The sequence below is a fragment of the Ambystoma mexicanum genome, chromosome 3q (assembly GCF_040938575.1).
Source record: "Ambystoma mexicanum isolate Mex_15411 chromosome 3q, UKY_AmexF1_1, whole genome shotgun sequence".
Taxonomy (NCBI): Eukaryota; Metazoa; Chordata; class Amphibia; order Caudata; family Ambystomatidae; genus Ambystoma; species Ambystoma mexicanum.
In genome coordinates, this window is record NC_090926.1 from 811,809,971 (window position 1) to 811,824,258 (window position 14,288).

General features: G+C 47.2%; 1 protein-coding gene across 5 annotated transcripts in view; it reads right to left on the bottom strand.

Moving 5' to 3' along the window:
• MBTD1 (mbt domain containing 1) overlaps positions 1-14,288 on the bottom strand; it is a 1,870,500-nt gene that overhangs the window by 1,199,222 nt on the left and 656,990 nt on the right. For all 5 annotated transcript variants that reach the window (XM_069654918.1, XM_069654914.1, XM_069654913.1 and 2 more), the window contains one exon: positions 3,476-3,710. In XM_069654918.1, the coding sequence (XP_069511019.1) occupies positions 3,476-3,710 (235 nt within the window). The remainder of the gene's footprint in view (positions 1-3,475; positions 3,711-14,288) is intronic.

Genomic DNA, 14,288 nt, shown 5'->3' on the forward strand with positions numbered 1-14,288 from the left:
TATTTCGACACCTCATGCATTAGCCCCAGGGTCTTCCTCACATTATCCGTTCCCTGTCGCCCGGAGACTAATCCAACTTGGTCACCATGCACCAAGGAGGGAAGGAACTAACATTCTAGTTCCTCAGAGGGAGACCGCTTAAAAATGGAAGAGGGACTAACATTAGCATGAGTCCCTTCCCTCAGGCACCGTGAGCAAGGTCACAATAATGCGGAAGGAGAAGGTGAAGAAGTTGTAGACCGGGATGCTGAAACTCAGACCACTCCTGCTCGGCTGAGGATCGTCCGAGTGAGAAAAGCTGGAGAAAGTGGTCCACGCGCGTGAACACGCTGTGCAATGCTGGCAAACTAAGACATGCAGCCTGGCTCCGGAGAAGTACAGTGGAGCGGCAGCATGCAAATAGAAGGCAGTGGAAGAAAGCCGGTGGGCGTTTCAGAGAAGCCAGAGACAGACACCAAAGACCGGGAGCCCAACAGCAAGGTACAGAGACTGCCTGGGTCCGTCAAGGGGTCTGGGCCCCTAACTAGAGAAGGAAAGCCAAAGGGGTCTGGGACACGAGAACGTACTGTGAAGGGGCCGGGTACCCGATAATAGAAAGCCAGTAAAGTGGTCTAGGGCTGTGAGAGTCATTCCTCTGGACCAAGAAGACGACACTCCATTTAGTGTATTTTCAAGTGTAAGAGATTGAAATAGGATTTGGGACACTTGACATTCTGACAGTTCCTTAGTGTTTAGTTGAGGCAGGGAAACCCCTCTTAGAGTTAGGGATAGATAGGGTTTCTGTTAATTTTTCCTACAAATAAAATTCTTTGCCCAAAAACATGCCACCTGTGCGTCAGCCTCCTCCTTCCACCCCCTTACAGAGTGTAATGTACTGGTGCTAACCAATTAAATGCATACATCCTTTTCGTGGCGTTTGGTAGTGTGTTTTTGTGCATTTTCCCCTTTAGGGACTACAAACATTTACATAGCACATTAGTTCAAAAGTGATAGCATGTCCTAGGTGTTAGAAGTATTAGGAAAGGGCTGGTGTGGCAATTGGGAACCTGCACAGATTAATAATAGTGTGTTTTAATGACTGGTTCCACCCACCCCTTGCCATTAGAAGTACTGTGCCTATCACTAGATAGTAAGTTTAGCCTTTTAATAATTGTACTAATATGTGTTGTAATTCAAACGTATTGCTTTTCACTCATACATGTTTTTTGACTGTGTGTTATGTCTAGATTTCTTAACCAATAGATATATTTATGTGTGACTTGATGACAGGATGCCACCTTGAAGAACCATGTTTACACACAAAGTCCAACTAAAGGGTGTTTATTCAGTGATGTTTTAGAAATTCTGGATTTATATTGAATGGCCGAACTGCAGAAAGAGCTTTTCAAAAAAATGTGGCTCTATGGCCGTCCACGGTCTCTCGTCTCCCTTGAGCAACCACCCTGCTAGCTCATGCATCCATAACCCCTGGGTAATACTAGGGCTTGCTAACAGCTACTGTAGTTCGACTCTGGACACAAAGTGGCTTCCCCGGGATGATGGCGGTCAGACTCCCTAGGAGCCTTCTAGCTGTCCCTTCCCTAGTCCGCTTAGCCTTCTAAGGGAGTCCAGGGATGGTGCCTTTGGCCATGTTGTGAGAGTCCGGCAGCTCTCAGGTAAACACACCCTGTCCTGCTACTTTGATGTTCACACAATATTGTCCTCCTCTACTGTCCCTTCAATGTTTCACTCCGTTTTCATACTTCAAACCCTTAGATGTTATCTTACTTCTTTCCTCTCACTTTCCTCCTGCTCCACTCTTCCTGCACTCACCACTACCGCTCTTACTACTACCGCTCTTACTACTACCGCTCCCACCTCTACCTTTCCGCCTCTTCTACCACACCACTAGGACTTTGCTTCCCCCACTACTACCTCTCCCTCTTCTCACTACCATGCACCACTACCGCTCACTACTACTCAATACCACTAACTTCTCCTCTGCTACCACTACTTCCACTTACACCACTACCCCCTTTCCTCTGCTCTACCACTACTTCACTCACTCCTCAGACATATGCTCATCCACTCCACAGACACCTCTCTCCAACAACTTCTACCTTCCTTCCATGCTCTCCTCCTCTGGTCTCTTGGACGTCCTCCTTCCATCTCCTATCCTCACCCAACTAAAGCCAGGGATCAAAATTAAGTTTGCATATCAGTAGCTGAAGGCAGCTACTGGGTATCCAGCAGTAAACTGTGACCCGGAACTACCATTTGGGAACAAGGAGCTAGCACATAGTGTTCTGCAAATCTAACTTTCACATAAGATATAAAATTACCATTTTAATTATTTATGATCCCTTATGCTTTAAATAAACTATAGAAGTGTTATGTCGATTTATAGATTATCCCAAATACGCAAAGTAAAATTCACATAGGCGTGTTTGTTCAGCGTCAGTTGGCCTAGGGAGACAAACGTAGCTTTTTATAGGTGTTTGTGTCAAGCTAACCAGGCTCTTATAGGTTACAAGCAGGAGCTAAATAGCTGCCAGGTCCCCTCAATTTCGAACCCTGCCAATCCACACCTAAAATACTCCCAGCTACCTTTTAAATATCCCTCCCAGGATTGGTCAACTACCCCTAATCAATAACTTACCTGGATCAGAAGGAGGGTCCCAGGGAGGTTTTATAGGGGATTGCAAGCCCTGCCCCTTTTTTGCCCATCCTGCCGCATCCAGGGCATGAAAAGCCCAACACTCTAGGGGACACCTGTCCCCCCCCCCCCCATTTGATATACTAATGGTCCTTTTCTTAGTAAAACAAATTCCTGGAGGTTTAGTCCATCATTCATCTGTGCACGGGCTCAAACAGATGCAGTCTTCTGGAGCCAGGCTCCACTTTAGGCTGCTGCATCGACTGGCGGCTCTGCCGTCAGCGTCCTTTACCGCCTTCTTCTGCTGGTTCCGGCTGCCAGGCTGCCCTAGCCAACTCGCTGCACAGCATCCTTCAGGCTGTCTCACCGGGCCACATGGTGCATCCTCTTCTTCGTTGCTGACATCGTGGTGTGGCTCTAGCCTTGCTGCAGACTTACTAGGTAAGTGCCCAGGGCACTCTGGCACCCGCATGAAAGTCAGGGGCTCATCCCATCCCCTGATGGGGCCGTTTCTCTGCCCTGTCACGATTACGGTGTATAAAATAAAGGTGTGGCATAGTTTACTTGCGTTGACTAATTAAATCTGAGTGTCAGCCGTCCTCCTCTCCATAAGTTAAGAGTGAAGGCTCTACCACTGGTACTTATCTTAGCTTTCCGGTTGGGTTTTTTGTTTCACCATGCGGTTAGATGGTTGTGCAGATCTCAGTTGTAGAAATACCTCTCTAAAACAATGGAACCAATAAATACCATATAGCATTTTAGATTTATAAAGCAATTTCTATACATTCAGCTATGAAAAATATGCATCACAATGGGAAATTTTACTCATGACATACTTACCAGATCTTTTGAATCTATGTCCTATACTTCGTGACCAACCAATGTGATGAATAAGTGGGCTACACATGTGGCACCAAAAGTCATCAGTTTTGTCTTCACTGTCTTCGTATACTAATCGCAATCGTCCACCAATTACACTATCCACAACTGCCACTCGTGTACGGCATAGATGAGTTTTGTCGACAACTTCTACCCTCATGGACGGTTTGAAAGGATACTGCATACTGTCTGAAACCTAGAAAACAAACAGCTTTAGGTAGCAACATTGAAATAATTATTTTTATGAACGCCATTAACATTTTTGCGGCGCACGTCTGCTAGCCCAAGACACCATATTTTAAATATATTGCATTATCAAAACAAAGCTAAACTTAAATGCACCCTGTTCAGCTGGATTTTCAGACCTAGCACTGAAAGGCTAACCTAGTCAATGATACTTAGTCTAGCCAAATTCAATCTAGCTAACACGAACTGAGCACTGAGGAAGCCTGGGGGTGGTATGCAAACACATTGAAACAGTCAAATATTAGAGTCCACAGAGAAGTACCCAATTGTACTGTACAAAGCAGTGGTTGAAGTGTACGAAAAGAAGTAGTGGAAATATGTTCCCTAATGACCTGCCCCAGCGCTCCAAAAAGCCCATCGCCACGCCCTCTCAAACGCCCATTACAAATCCAGAAACACATGCACCTGCTGTTTAAGCGAATATTCAGTGCAGCGCAAGTTCAAGTTTCAACTGCTTCCTACACTTCTTTTAAAACAAAACCATTCCGAATGGTTTTGTTTTAAAATAAAAGTATAGGAACAGTAAAACGCAATAAAAAGAAGTAGGGAAGCACCGCTCCCAACTGCTCACGTCTACCACCGGTACAAAAGGGGTTTTCAAGTTTTCTACTCGGAGTAGGACTTTTGAGAAGCCAACCTGGGGCAACAGAGTGGTTTCAAACAGATTTAAACATAATCACTCCCTTGAAGGTAACAAGGCTGAGCAGTCTGGCCAAACTAAGGAGGGAGGTGGTTAGGGACATTTTTGTACATTGCTCTGGAGGGGCTGGGTCATTACAAACTAAATGATCTGGTATTAAAAAAAAACTCATTCACGGTAGTGCCGCATTCAGGGTAGTAGAAAATGTTGAATCCAATAAGGCCGAACGTGGAGAGCATGGATCGCGGTGGGTTTCCTCTGCGGTAGATCCAAGTCTGGTGAAGAAAGAAGAAGTGGTGGCAGCAGCAGGACACACGGATGCGCAGTAAAACACCAGTGAGTTGGTCTTGCATAGGTAATCCCGGGTTACTCCCTTGTGAACCTTTTAATGCAAATATACCTTTTGAACACTGAACTTCTGAAATAAAGCAATTTTGGCCTAGCACATATGCTAAGAGAAACCAAAACCAGAAGGTTTATAACTATCACGATCTAAATAAAGGAAAAGTGACATTTAATGAACGCTGTAACATTGCCCAAGGCAAGAGGGGGCAATATTAAACTCACAGAATGACCACCACTGGAAAAGTAAAGAGAATGCCATATTTGAAAAGTACTGTAACAAGCATTGCCAAATCAAAAAGGAGGCAATACGTAAAGCAAATAACCAGTATTGCCTAAGCCACGATAATGTCAGAGGAAAAAGGGGAAACAGCTTTCATGGAAAGAGAAATGTGGATGCACAAGTTATCTGATGTGATAGTAGATCAGAGTGGGCGGTAAGGTTACCCTCTTTGGGGAGGATGTCAAGGGGGAATAGGAAAATAACCTGCATTGCAAGTGGCTAATCAACTATCGGAACTAACAGCATCAATGGATGTTGCACCGTTATGGAAGAAGTTGTTTATTGTTGAAATTCAAAGACTTTACTGATGTTTGTAATGACCCACACAGCAGAGTACTTTTAATAGTATTAGAAGATTCACTCTGGCAGGAGAGTACACTAGGAAATGGATAGTTAGTGCTAGTCCTGGCAGGTTAGTGAACCAGGAATTAACCAGATTACTCACCTTATGACCACCTTACTCCTAGTCCATAGTCCCCTTTCCTCCATACTTATGGACATTCCTCCGTCCTGTGGGACGGGACCGGAGCACTTTGTAAAAAGCATCCAAAAATGTTGCCAACATTTTTAGTCCTTCCTCTCTTTCTGCGCGGGGCCCGGCATGCGGCCGTACCCCCACCACCTTGGCTCCGCCCCGCGCATCACCCATCAGTCCCATCGCCAGGTCAGAGACCCCTTAGCAATAACAGAGGAACCTTATTAGAGGGGACAGCGGGCGGGCGTATTGGTGAAAGGGAACTATGGACTATGAGTAAGGTGGTCACTACAATGAGTAACCTGGTTATACTCCTACGTCCCGTCCCCTTTCCTCCATACTTAGATTCCCAAGCACTCTTTACAGAAACTATGGGTGGATGGAAAAACCCCTTACTGGAAAGAATTCTTCAGCACAGCCTGACCAAACTGAGCATCAGATCTTGAGCTCATGTCTAGACAATGCTTACAAAAAGCAGATTGGAAGGCCCAAGTAGCCGCCTTTGCGATTGTCTCCCAGGGTACATATTTCTGAAAGGCAACCGTGGCTGCCTTGCCCCGCACCAGGTGTGCATGAACACCTTTAGGAGGCTTCAGCCCTTGGACGGTGTAAGATTCCGTAATGCAGGCAGCGATCCATCGACATATAGTCGCCTTAGAGGCCTGCTTACCTTGTGGATTACCAAAGGTCACAAACAGTTGAGAAGAACTCCTAAGCTCGGATGTTCTGTCCAGATAGAATTTAAGCGCCCTTCTAACATCGAGGCAATGCAGAAACCTTTCTGCCTCTGAGGCGGGGTTTGGAAAAATGACCAGCAGGGAGATTGACTGGTTCAGATGGAACTCGGAGACCACCGTCGGCAGGAAAGTAGGATTTGTCTGTAGGACCACCTTATCCTTGTGAAAGACCAAGAAGGGATGCTCCACCGACAAAGCCTGGAGCTCACTCACGCGCCTTGCTTAAGTAACGGCGACCAAAAAGGACACCTTCCATGACAGGTGCTTGAGGTCCACCGTGGCCATTGGTTTCAAAGGTTTATGGCACAACACCGTCAGGACCACATTTAGATCCCACGCCAGGTGCGGACTACGAATCGGAGGGTAAAGGCAGGACAAGCCTGCAAAATGCCTCTTAACCACTGGGTTAGACAGGGATTAAGAGCATTGGTCCATAGATAGGTAAGCGGAAACCGCCGAAAGATAAGTTTTGCATGACAGAACGTGAACAACCGACTCTGCTAAGTGGGATAAAAAGGATAGTACCATGTCAATTGTAGCCCCCCCCCCCCCTTGGGTCCAACTGCTTGTTTAAACACCAATGACAGAACCCAAGCCATTTGCTTCTGTACTGGGACCTAGTCGAGGGTTTTCTGGCTGCCTGGATAATACGCATGTTATCCGCAGACAGGCTAAAATGTTCTAAAGACTTGAACTCAGGCACCATGCTGCCAAGCTGAGCAATTGTGGGGAGGGGCGTCACAGCTGCTGTTCCCCCTGGCGAAGAAGATCAGGGATCACCGGTAACCTGATCAGCGGATACACCAACAGGTGATGAAGTTCTGAGAACCAAAACCTGGCCGGCCACCAAGGGGCTATGAGTAGAAGACAACAGTTCATCGAGTTCCTCAATTTGAAAATTGTTCGATGAACTAGAGGCAGAGGCGGGAGGGCATAAGCCCTCGTGTTGTGCCATGGAATCTCGAGAGCATCCCCCAGAGAGGAGACTCTCAACCTGCTTCCGGAGGCATACAGAGGAAGCTCCTTGTTTGCCGTCGTAGCGAAGAGGTCCACCTCCGGAGTGCCCCACCGAAGAAAAATCCATGAGAGGACCTCCGCCTTCAACTCCCACTCGTTGCTGACCATAGTCTGCCGGCTGAGGGCATCTGCCGTGACATTCAGCTGGCCCGGGACGTGTACTGCAAGTAGCCAGACACCATGAAGAACCACCCACTCCCAAATCTGGATGGGCAGGTCCACAAGTGGGGGCGGGGGGGTCAAGACTTGGTTCCCCCTTGCTTGTTGATGTAATACATCGACACAACATTGTCCGTGCAGATACGCACCACTTTGTTGGCAATGATCGGTCTGAACGCCTTGAGCACTAGGAAAATCGCCAGAAGCTCCAGATGATTTATGTGAAGGAGCTTGTCCTGAGGCGACTAAAGATCCGAGACCTGAATATCCAATGTCGCACCCCACCCCAGAAGGGAGGAGTCCGCCGTGACCGTTACCATCGGGCTTGGGTCCTGAAACCCCGCCCCTACCGACAGGTTGCTGAGAGACTACCACCAGTCCAGGTCTGCTCTCATGAAAGCCGGAATTGTTATCAACTTGGAATCCGGATCCACAGCCTGAAGCCAAGAACTCCTAAGAGCCATCTGAGTCCACCTCATTTTGAGACGGGCAAGAGGAAGAGCCAACACACAAGAGGCCATGAGGCCCAGAAGCCTCTGGAACCACCAGGCAGACATGCTCTCCGACTGCGTAAGCATCTGACACGTGGCCAACAGATCCGCCATCCTGTCCCTGGTCAGGTACACTTTGCAGTCGATCGTGTTCCAGCGAAAACCCAGGAAAATCAAGTCCTGAGAGACCGTCATGGAAGATTTCCGCCAGTTCCCCGACAGCCCAAGGTGGAACAGGAGCTGGAGGAGAGACTGAAGATTGCAGGCTGCTTTCAAAGGACACGGGCTGCGTAAGAGACAATCATCCAAATACGGATACACATGGATACCCTGCAGACGAAGATAGGCCACGATCACCGACATCATCTTCGTGAAGACACGCGGCGTTGAGCGGAGGCCAAAAGGAAGCACTCGAAACTGGAAGTGCTCCTCTCCCACAGAGAAACAGAGCCATCTCCTGTATGGATTCCAAATCAGAATATGCATGTACGCATCCTGAAGGTCCACCATGCTGAGCCAATCGCCCATCTGCAAGGAGGACCGTATCTGGCCGGGCGTGATCATCTTGAATTTCTCTTGGGGTAGGAAAAGATTGAACTGGGAAAGGTCTACGATGGTGCGCAGGCCAGCCTGGTTGGGTTATGGCACCATAAACAGTCGGGAGTAGAAACCATCCCCTCGTTCCCCAAGGGGAACGGGTTCCACAGCTCTGAGATCCAGAAGTTTCTGGATCTCTGCTTTTAGTGAGGACGACCCTGACTGCAGGAAAGGAGGGTTGAAGGGTTGGGTAGGGGGTAAGGGTAAGCTGAAGCCCGTCCGAGCTACTGACAAAACCCACCTGTCCTCGGTGATGGTCTGCCACGCCTCCCAATGAGACGCAATGCGTCCTCCCACTGAAGTCTCGTGCAAGCGCGGAGAACACTCATTTTGCAGGCTTTTCAGTGGTGTTACCACCTGAACCTGAGGAGGAGGCTGAGGAGCGGGAGAAAAATCGAGTCCGTTGCTGCCTCCAGCGGTTATTACCCAAAGGGGTATCCACTATACGAGATTTCTGGTCTAGAAACCCTCTAAATGCTAAACAGATAGGATGCCCTATGCACTGAAAGATTCAATAAATTGGTTTCAGAAAATGGCATGCTGAGGACCAGAGAGTGTGTTAATTATTAAAAATATATCATTTTATTCTGTTACAAATTCATAGAAAACATCATTTCAAAACAATTTCAAACAAACAATTTTTTGTAAACGACGTTTTTTTGTGTGCAAATAACGCATTTTTGTGTAAACATTTCTCCTATACATAAATTGCTAATACACAAATCGACCATTCATTTTCACAGCCAAAATCTGGTTTAGATGGACCTTTCTAAATAATATTTGCAGTAGTAATATTCCTACTGTGGCACTCCACCATTGTACATCAACTACAAGTATCCAAGATTATTCTAGTAATATTCCTCTCATCATTGGATTTCCTTTTTTATAGTTTCGACCCGACATCAATTGGCCAGATTTTTTATAACCATTGGTCAATGTCTTCTTCAGGATTAGTAGACTTATTCAAAGGCTTTATCAATGCTACAACATATGAAACCACAACACAATTTAGAACATTTAAAATTTCTTAAAAACAGACAATTATTAAAATACACAATCTCTGAACAACCTCAGTATGCTACTGTTATTTCATGGGTGGGGAGCAAACTCAAATTTAGTATATACTCAAACCCAAAATGCTCGGGGTTAGTTAACCTCCCTATGCAAAAGAGGGTAAATAAATTACCATTATAAACGTGGGCCAATCAGTCCCCACCTGTCTTCAAATAGAAACCTGGAAAGCACCCTTGCTGTACATTCCTGCTATAGCTCAAATATTAGCTCTAACAAACATATCCCCCAAGAGTCCGAAATAGAGGCCTCAGAGAGGCCCCAGAGCGACCTCCGGTACCCCACAACTCACGACTCAGTAGAACTGGGTCTACAAGCAGCCCCACAGGAGGGGCCTCCGAGTGTACTCCGGTATCCACAGGCCCCTTACAGAGACCCTCGGAGAAACCTCTGGTACAATTATTATGCCCAGAAGGCACCTCAGGGCAATCCTCGGTGACAGAGCGACTAACGCTCCTCCCGGCTCGGGAAGAGCCCAGAAAGGTATCTCCCGGGCGGGGTGCTCTAAAAAGTAAAGAATTTACCGGGCGTTTCTTCTTTTCGTCGATAAAAGCTTGAAAATGCAAAGGAGGAGTACGTCGAAACACCTCCTCCCAGCGCTCCATCCGACGTTGAAGTGCCCGTACCGAAAGGGAATCATACTAAAAACAGGAGTCCCAAAGGTGGTCCGGACCCAAACACTCGAGACAAAGAGGATGGGGGTCCGCCCTCGCGAAGCATCGGTGACACGATGAACAATCTGGAAAGTGTAGTTTGAACGACAGACTAGTACACGATCGCTAGCGAGAGCCAGAGGGGAAAAAAGGGAAGAACATCTTCTGCGGAACCAACTACGTCCAGTAACGAACGAGCGGAGAAAAGGACTGATGGGCGATGTGCGGAGCAGAGCTGAGTTGGGCGGGATTACAGCTACGTGCCGGGCCCCGCGCAGAAAGAAGGGAAGGACTACAAATGTTTACAACTTTTTTGATTTGCTTTTTACAAAGTGCTCCGGCCCCGTCCCACAGGACAGAGGCATGTCCCATAAGTATGGAGGAAAGGGGACAGGACGTAGGCGTAATACATTTAAGTACTACAGTCTGGTGTAAGGTTGTTACAGAAAGCAAGTGTCACCTCCACTCATGTGTTCGAGGAACGATGCCAAAACCCTCCTGACTGAAACATTGTTGTATATATCGAAAGAGTAGATTAGTTGTCTTTCTCAAGAGAAGAGAAATCCTAGTGAACTATCCATTTAAGGAATAATTAACTTTTTTTTATTTCTAGGACGCAAAGTGAAACCCTCCAGAAGTGAAGAAGCTTTGTGTTGGAAACAGAACTAGGCTATTCGGAGACGCTTGTGTGTTACCTTTGGAAGTAGAAACTGATTATTGGAATAAACTTTATTCAATGAAACTTTCAATTAGAAATTATGCTTTAACCCTGAAGAAGGGGATACGAACCTAAACAGTCATAAATACCTGAATTACTTTTGTTGTATGTACAACTGTGAGGGACAACTGTCCTTATGTATTCGAGTGTTTGCCTTTAGTCTTAGTTTCATAGGCATGGAAACCCAAGTTAGGTTAGGGAAAGCATGGCGTTTATCACTCCCATTTAATCTAATAAAATGGCTTCTTGTAAAAAACCTTTATCAAGTTATCCGTCTCGTATTTGTGTTTTAAGAAAATGGCCAGTTAAGGCCTAACTCACTCTCTGCCATAAAATGTAAGCCCCGTACCTGGTAGCCGATGCAATACACAGAGACTTTCAGATGCAAGTTAAAGAGTGGAGCCCTAGACAATATTGCACACAGCAAATGGATCCAAAGAGCACATTATACAGATTTAGCAATACATAGTAAATGAGGGACACGTCTCCAAAAAGTCTGGGCTTGGTGGAAAACTGAAGGGACCCCCAAGGGAAAATTTGAAAAATGCTACAGTCCAGTTAAGTACTGTCCAGTATCACTTGTAGGAATTACAATTTGAAGAAAGTGACACATAGGAAAGAACAGAAGAAAATGGAGTAGGAGGGTATGCTGAAAAGCAAAGGGTGCCAGTTCCACGCCATAGGTACCAGAAGTATGCAGCCAACCCCAGTGGAGACCCAGAAGATGAGATCCAGTGGAGAGTCCAAACCCAGTAGACCAGGAGTTGAGAAGCAGATCAGGATTCAGCCTCCTATGTTAAACAAGGGCAAAATGGGGTAGATTCGGACCAGCAGAACCAGACTACCACAGAGACCCCTGGGAGGAAGTATCCTAAACAACAAGCCGATCCAGATCATATAGGGGAGTACTTGGTGTTGGCTCATGAAAAGAAAAGTACCAGGAAAACGTAACCACCAAGTAAGAAAACGCTTTATTTGTTCTTATTTTAAGAGTGAAATGAAGGACTCCTGAGTGCAAACCACCATACAAAAGTGAACCTAGCGACTGAGATGGCACCAGGACAGAAAAAGCTGCACGCAACAGAGCCTGGATGTTTAGCATACAAACGTGGATTGCACACCAGTAAAAACCGCCCAAAGCATGAAAAATGTGTTGGCAACCACAGCCCAAAAAGTACCGCTGGTGAGGTGTTATCGTCCCAACACTGTTCTACGTGACAGAAGCTTAAAAAAACAGGACAGCAGACACTGGCATGAAACTAAGGTAAAATGGGGAGTACAATGGTGACAGGATGAAAGGCTTGACCCAAGTAGATGAGGAGAATCAGCAGGATAACAAAGACCTGAGAAGGACACCTAGCCCTCTAAAATGCACTCTGGCACACAGGCAAAAGTCACCGGTCCGACCAGATTGGCCAGAATGGATCTCAAAAAAGGCTGCAACGGTTTTTGGCACAAAAATACTCCAGAAGGGGGAGCTGTTGCGCTTGTGTAGTATGGCTGCTTGAGCGAGTAGCTCCCCACTGAGGAGGATCCTATTTCTCAATTACTCTGTGGTGGTGCTGCTGCTGTTCAAGAAAACCTATTGGCGGGTTCCCAGCGGTCCCCTGTGGATACTGGCTGACTGGCTTGCCCCGGGAAGGAACCCCAACAGAGAATTAAGAGGACGGACTAGCTTCTCTGCGGCGTCCCGCGCCACACCTCCATTGGAGGCGGACTCCCACAAACTTGGGCGGTGGGGCTTTAGGGCCTGGAGGGGCGCTTAACGCTCTGAACCGCACACCTCGCTGGTGGTGTTCTTGGCGACGGTAGCTGGTGTGGCGGATCTCTTGCCCCTCCCTCCAGTGGCGTGGATGATCGCTTGCATATTCTACTGCGATAGCTCTCCGGCCACTGGCCCCTACTGGCTTCCAACTGACAACACATTGCTCCGGGGCTGGAGCTCCGGAATCCGCGGGCAGCAGCCCGCGCTGTTCGACTCAGGCGGCTCTACAATGGTAGCACCTTGGATGCTCTGCGAGCATGGCGGGGCTTCTCCTCTGCTGATAGTGCCGTTGATCACATCCTTAGACAGCGACCCTACTGCTCCTGACCGGTTGGCCAGGAGAGCTGCGACACCACCCCCTGCAGCAACTCTCATAGTGCTGCATTTGGAAGGCATCAAAGCCAGGAGAGGCCGCTGCACATTTAGGAGAGGGTATTTATCCCATTTAAAGTTTTGCTACATGGAAGCTGATTCTTGGAGTTTCGTTACATTCCATCTAGGACTTACATGGATAACGGAACATGAATTTCGACACTACACCCACACCCATTTAGGAACTGAAAACATATTGAAAAAACAATTGTATATTTTGAGACTTCATGATACATTGATACCATGAGAAGCCAATACCAATTTCAAGAGGCCGCATTTGCTGATTCTTTGTGTTGGCCTTGAGAACAACCAGGGGGTCGAAACACGTGGTGGCTGTCTACAATTAGAAGAATAAATACTTACCTTTTGAACCAACTGATTGACTGCAGTGATATCCGCTTTATATTAGTCAACTCTTATCATTACAGCAGTGTATTGAGTGCGAGCATCCTTCCTGTTTCTAATTCATATGTTCATATATATCAAACTCTGTGGGAAGTTTGAGGGAAGTAGACACTCGCTGCCACTCTTAGCATCTATTTCAGAACCATAACAATTTATTTTTCCCTATTTGACTGGAAGATTGAACTGTATACTTACAAATCGAGAGTGGTAACTAGCGCACACTCAAAGATCGATCCCACACCAACATCTAGTACTGTATCGATGGCCTGGCCACTGCTGCACAGGGGACTCCTGGATGCGCTCGTTCAGCTATAACAACCCGAGCAACCCAACGGCCCTAAACTTACCCCCACTTGAGGCCCAAGCCAGCACTTCGCATTAAGCTTGACCAAGATCCCTGCATTTGTGGAGTGGTGAGCCGACCTCTGGAACCCCCGATACCCAAAGCGAGCTCTCCCCTTGTGGGGTCTGTCATCGCCCTGTGGACTGCAGAGGCGGCCATACTGTTTCTTTGGTGTAGTGACGCAGAGGGGTGCTGCGCCACTTGACCCGCTGATACTGAGGGAGCCCTTAATACCACCTTGTCTGGGGGCCACACCTCTCGTTGTTCACTCACGGGCATTACACTGTTTTGGGGACTCGTGCACTGTGGCGGTGCTATAGTTGCCAACGGGGTTCTAGGCAGAGTACAAGTTCAACTGTCCTGGGGCTATCTTGACTGCTCATCACCATCTGTCACTCTACTGGACTTGAGTGGTCTACATCCAGTTGGACGAGGCTCGGGACAACCCCACTGGTCATAA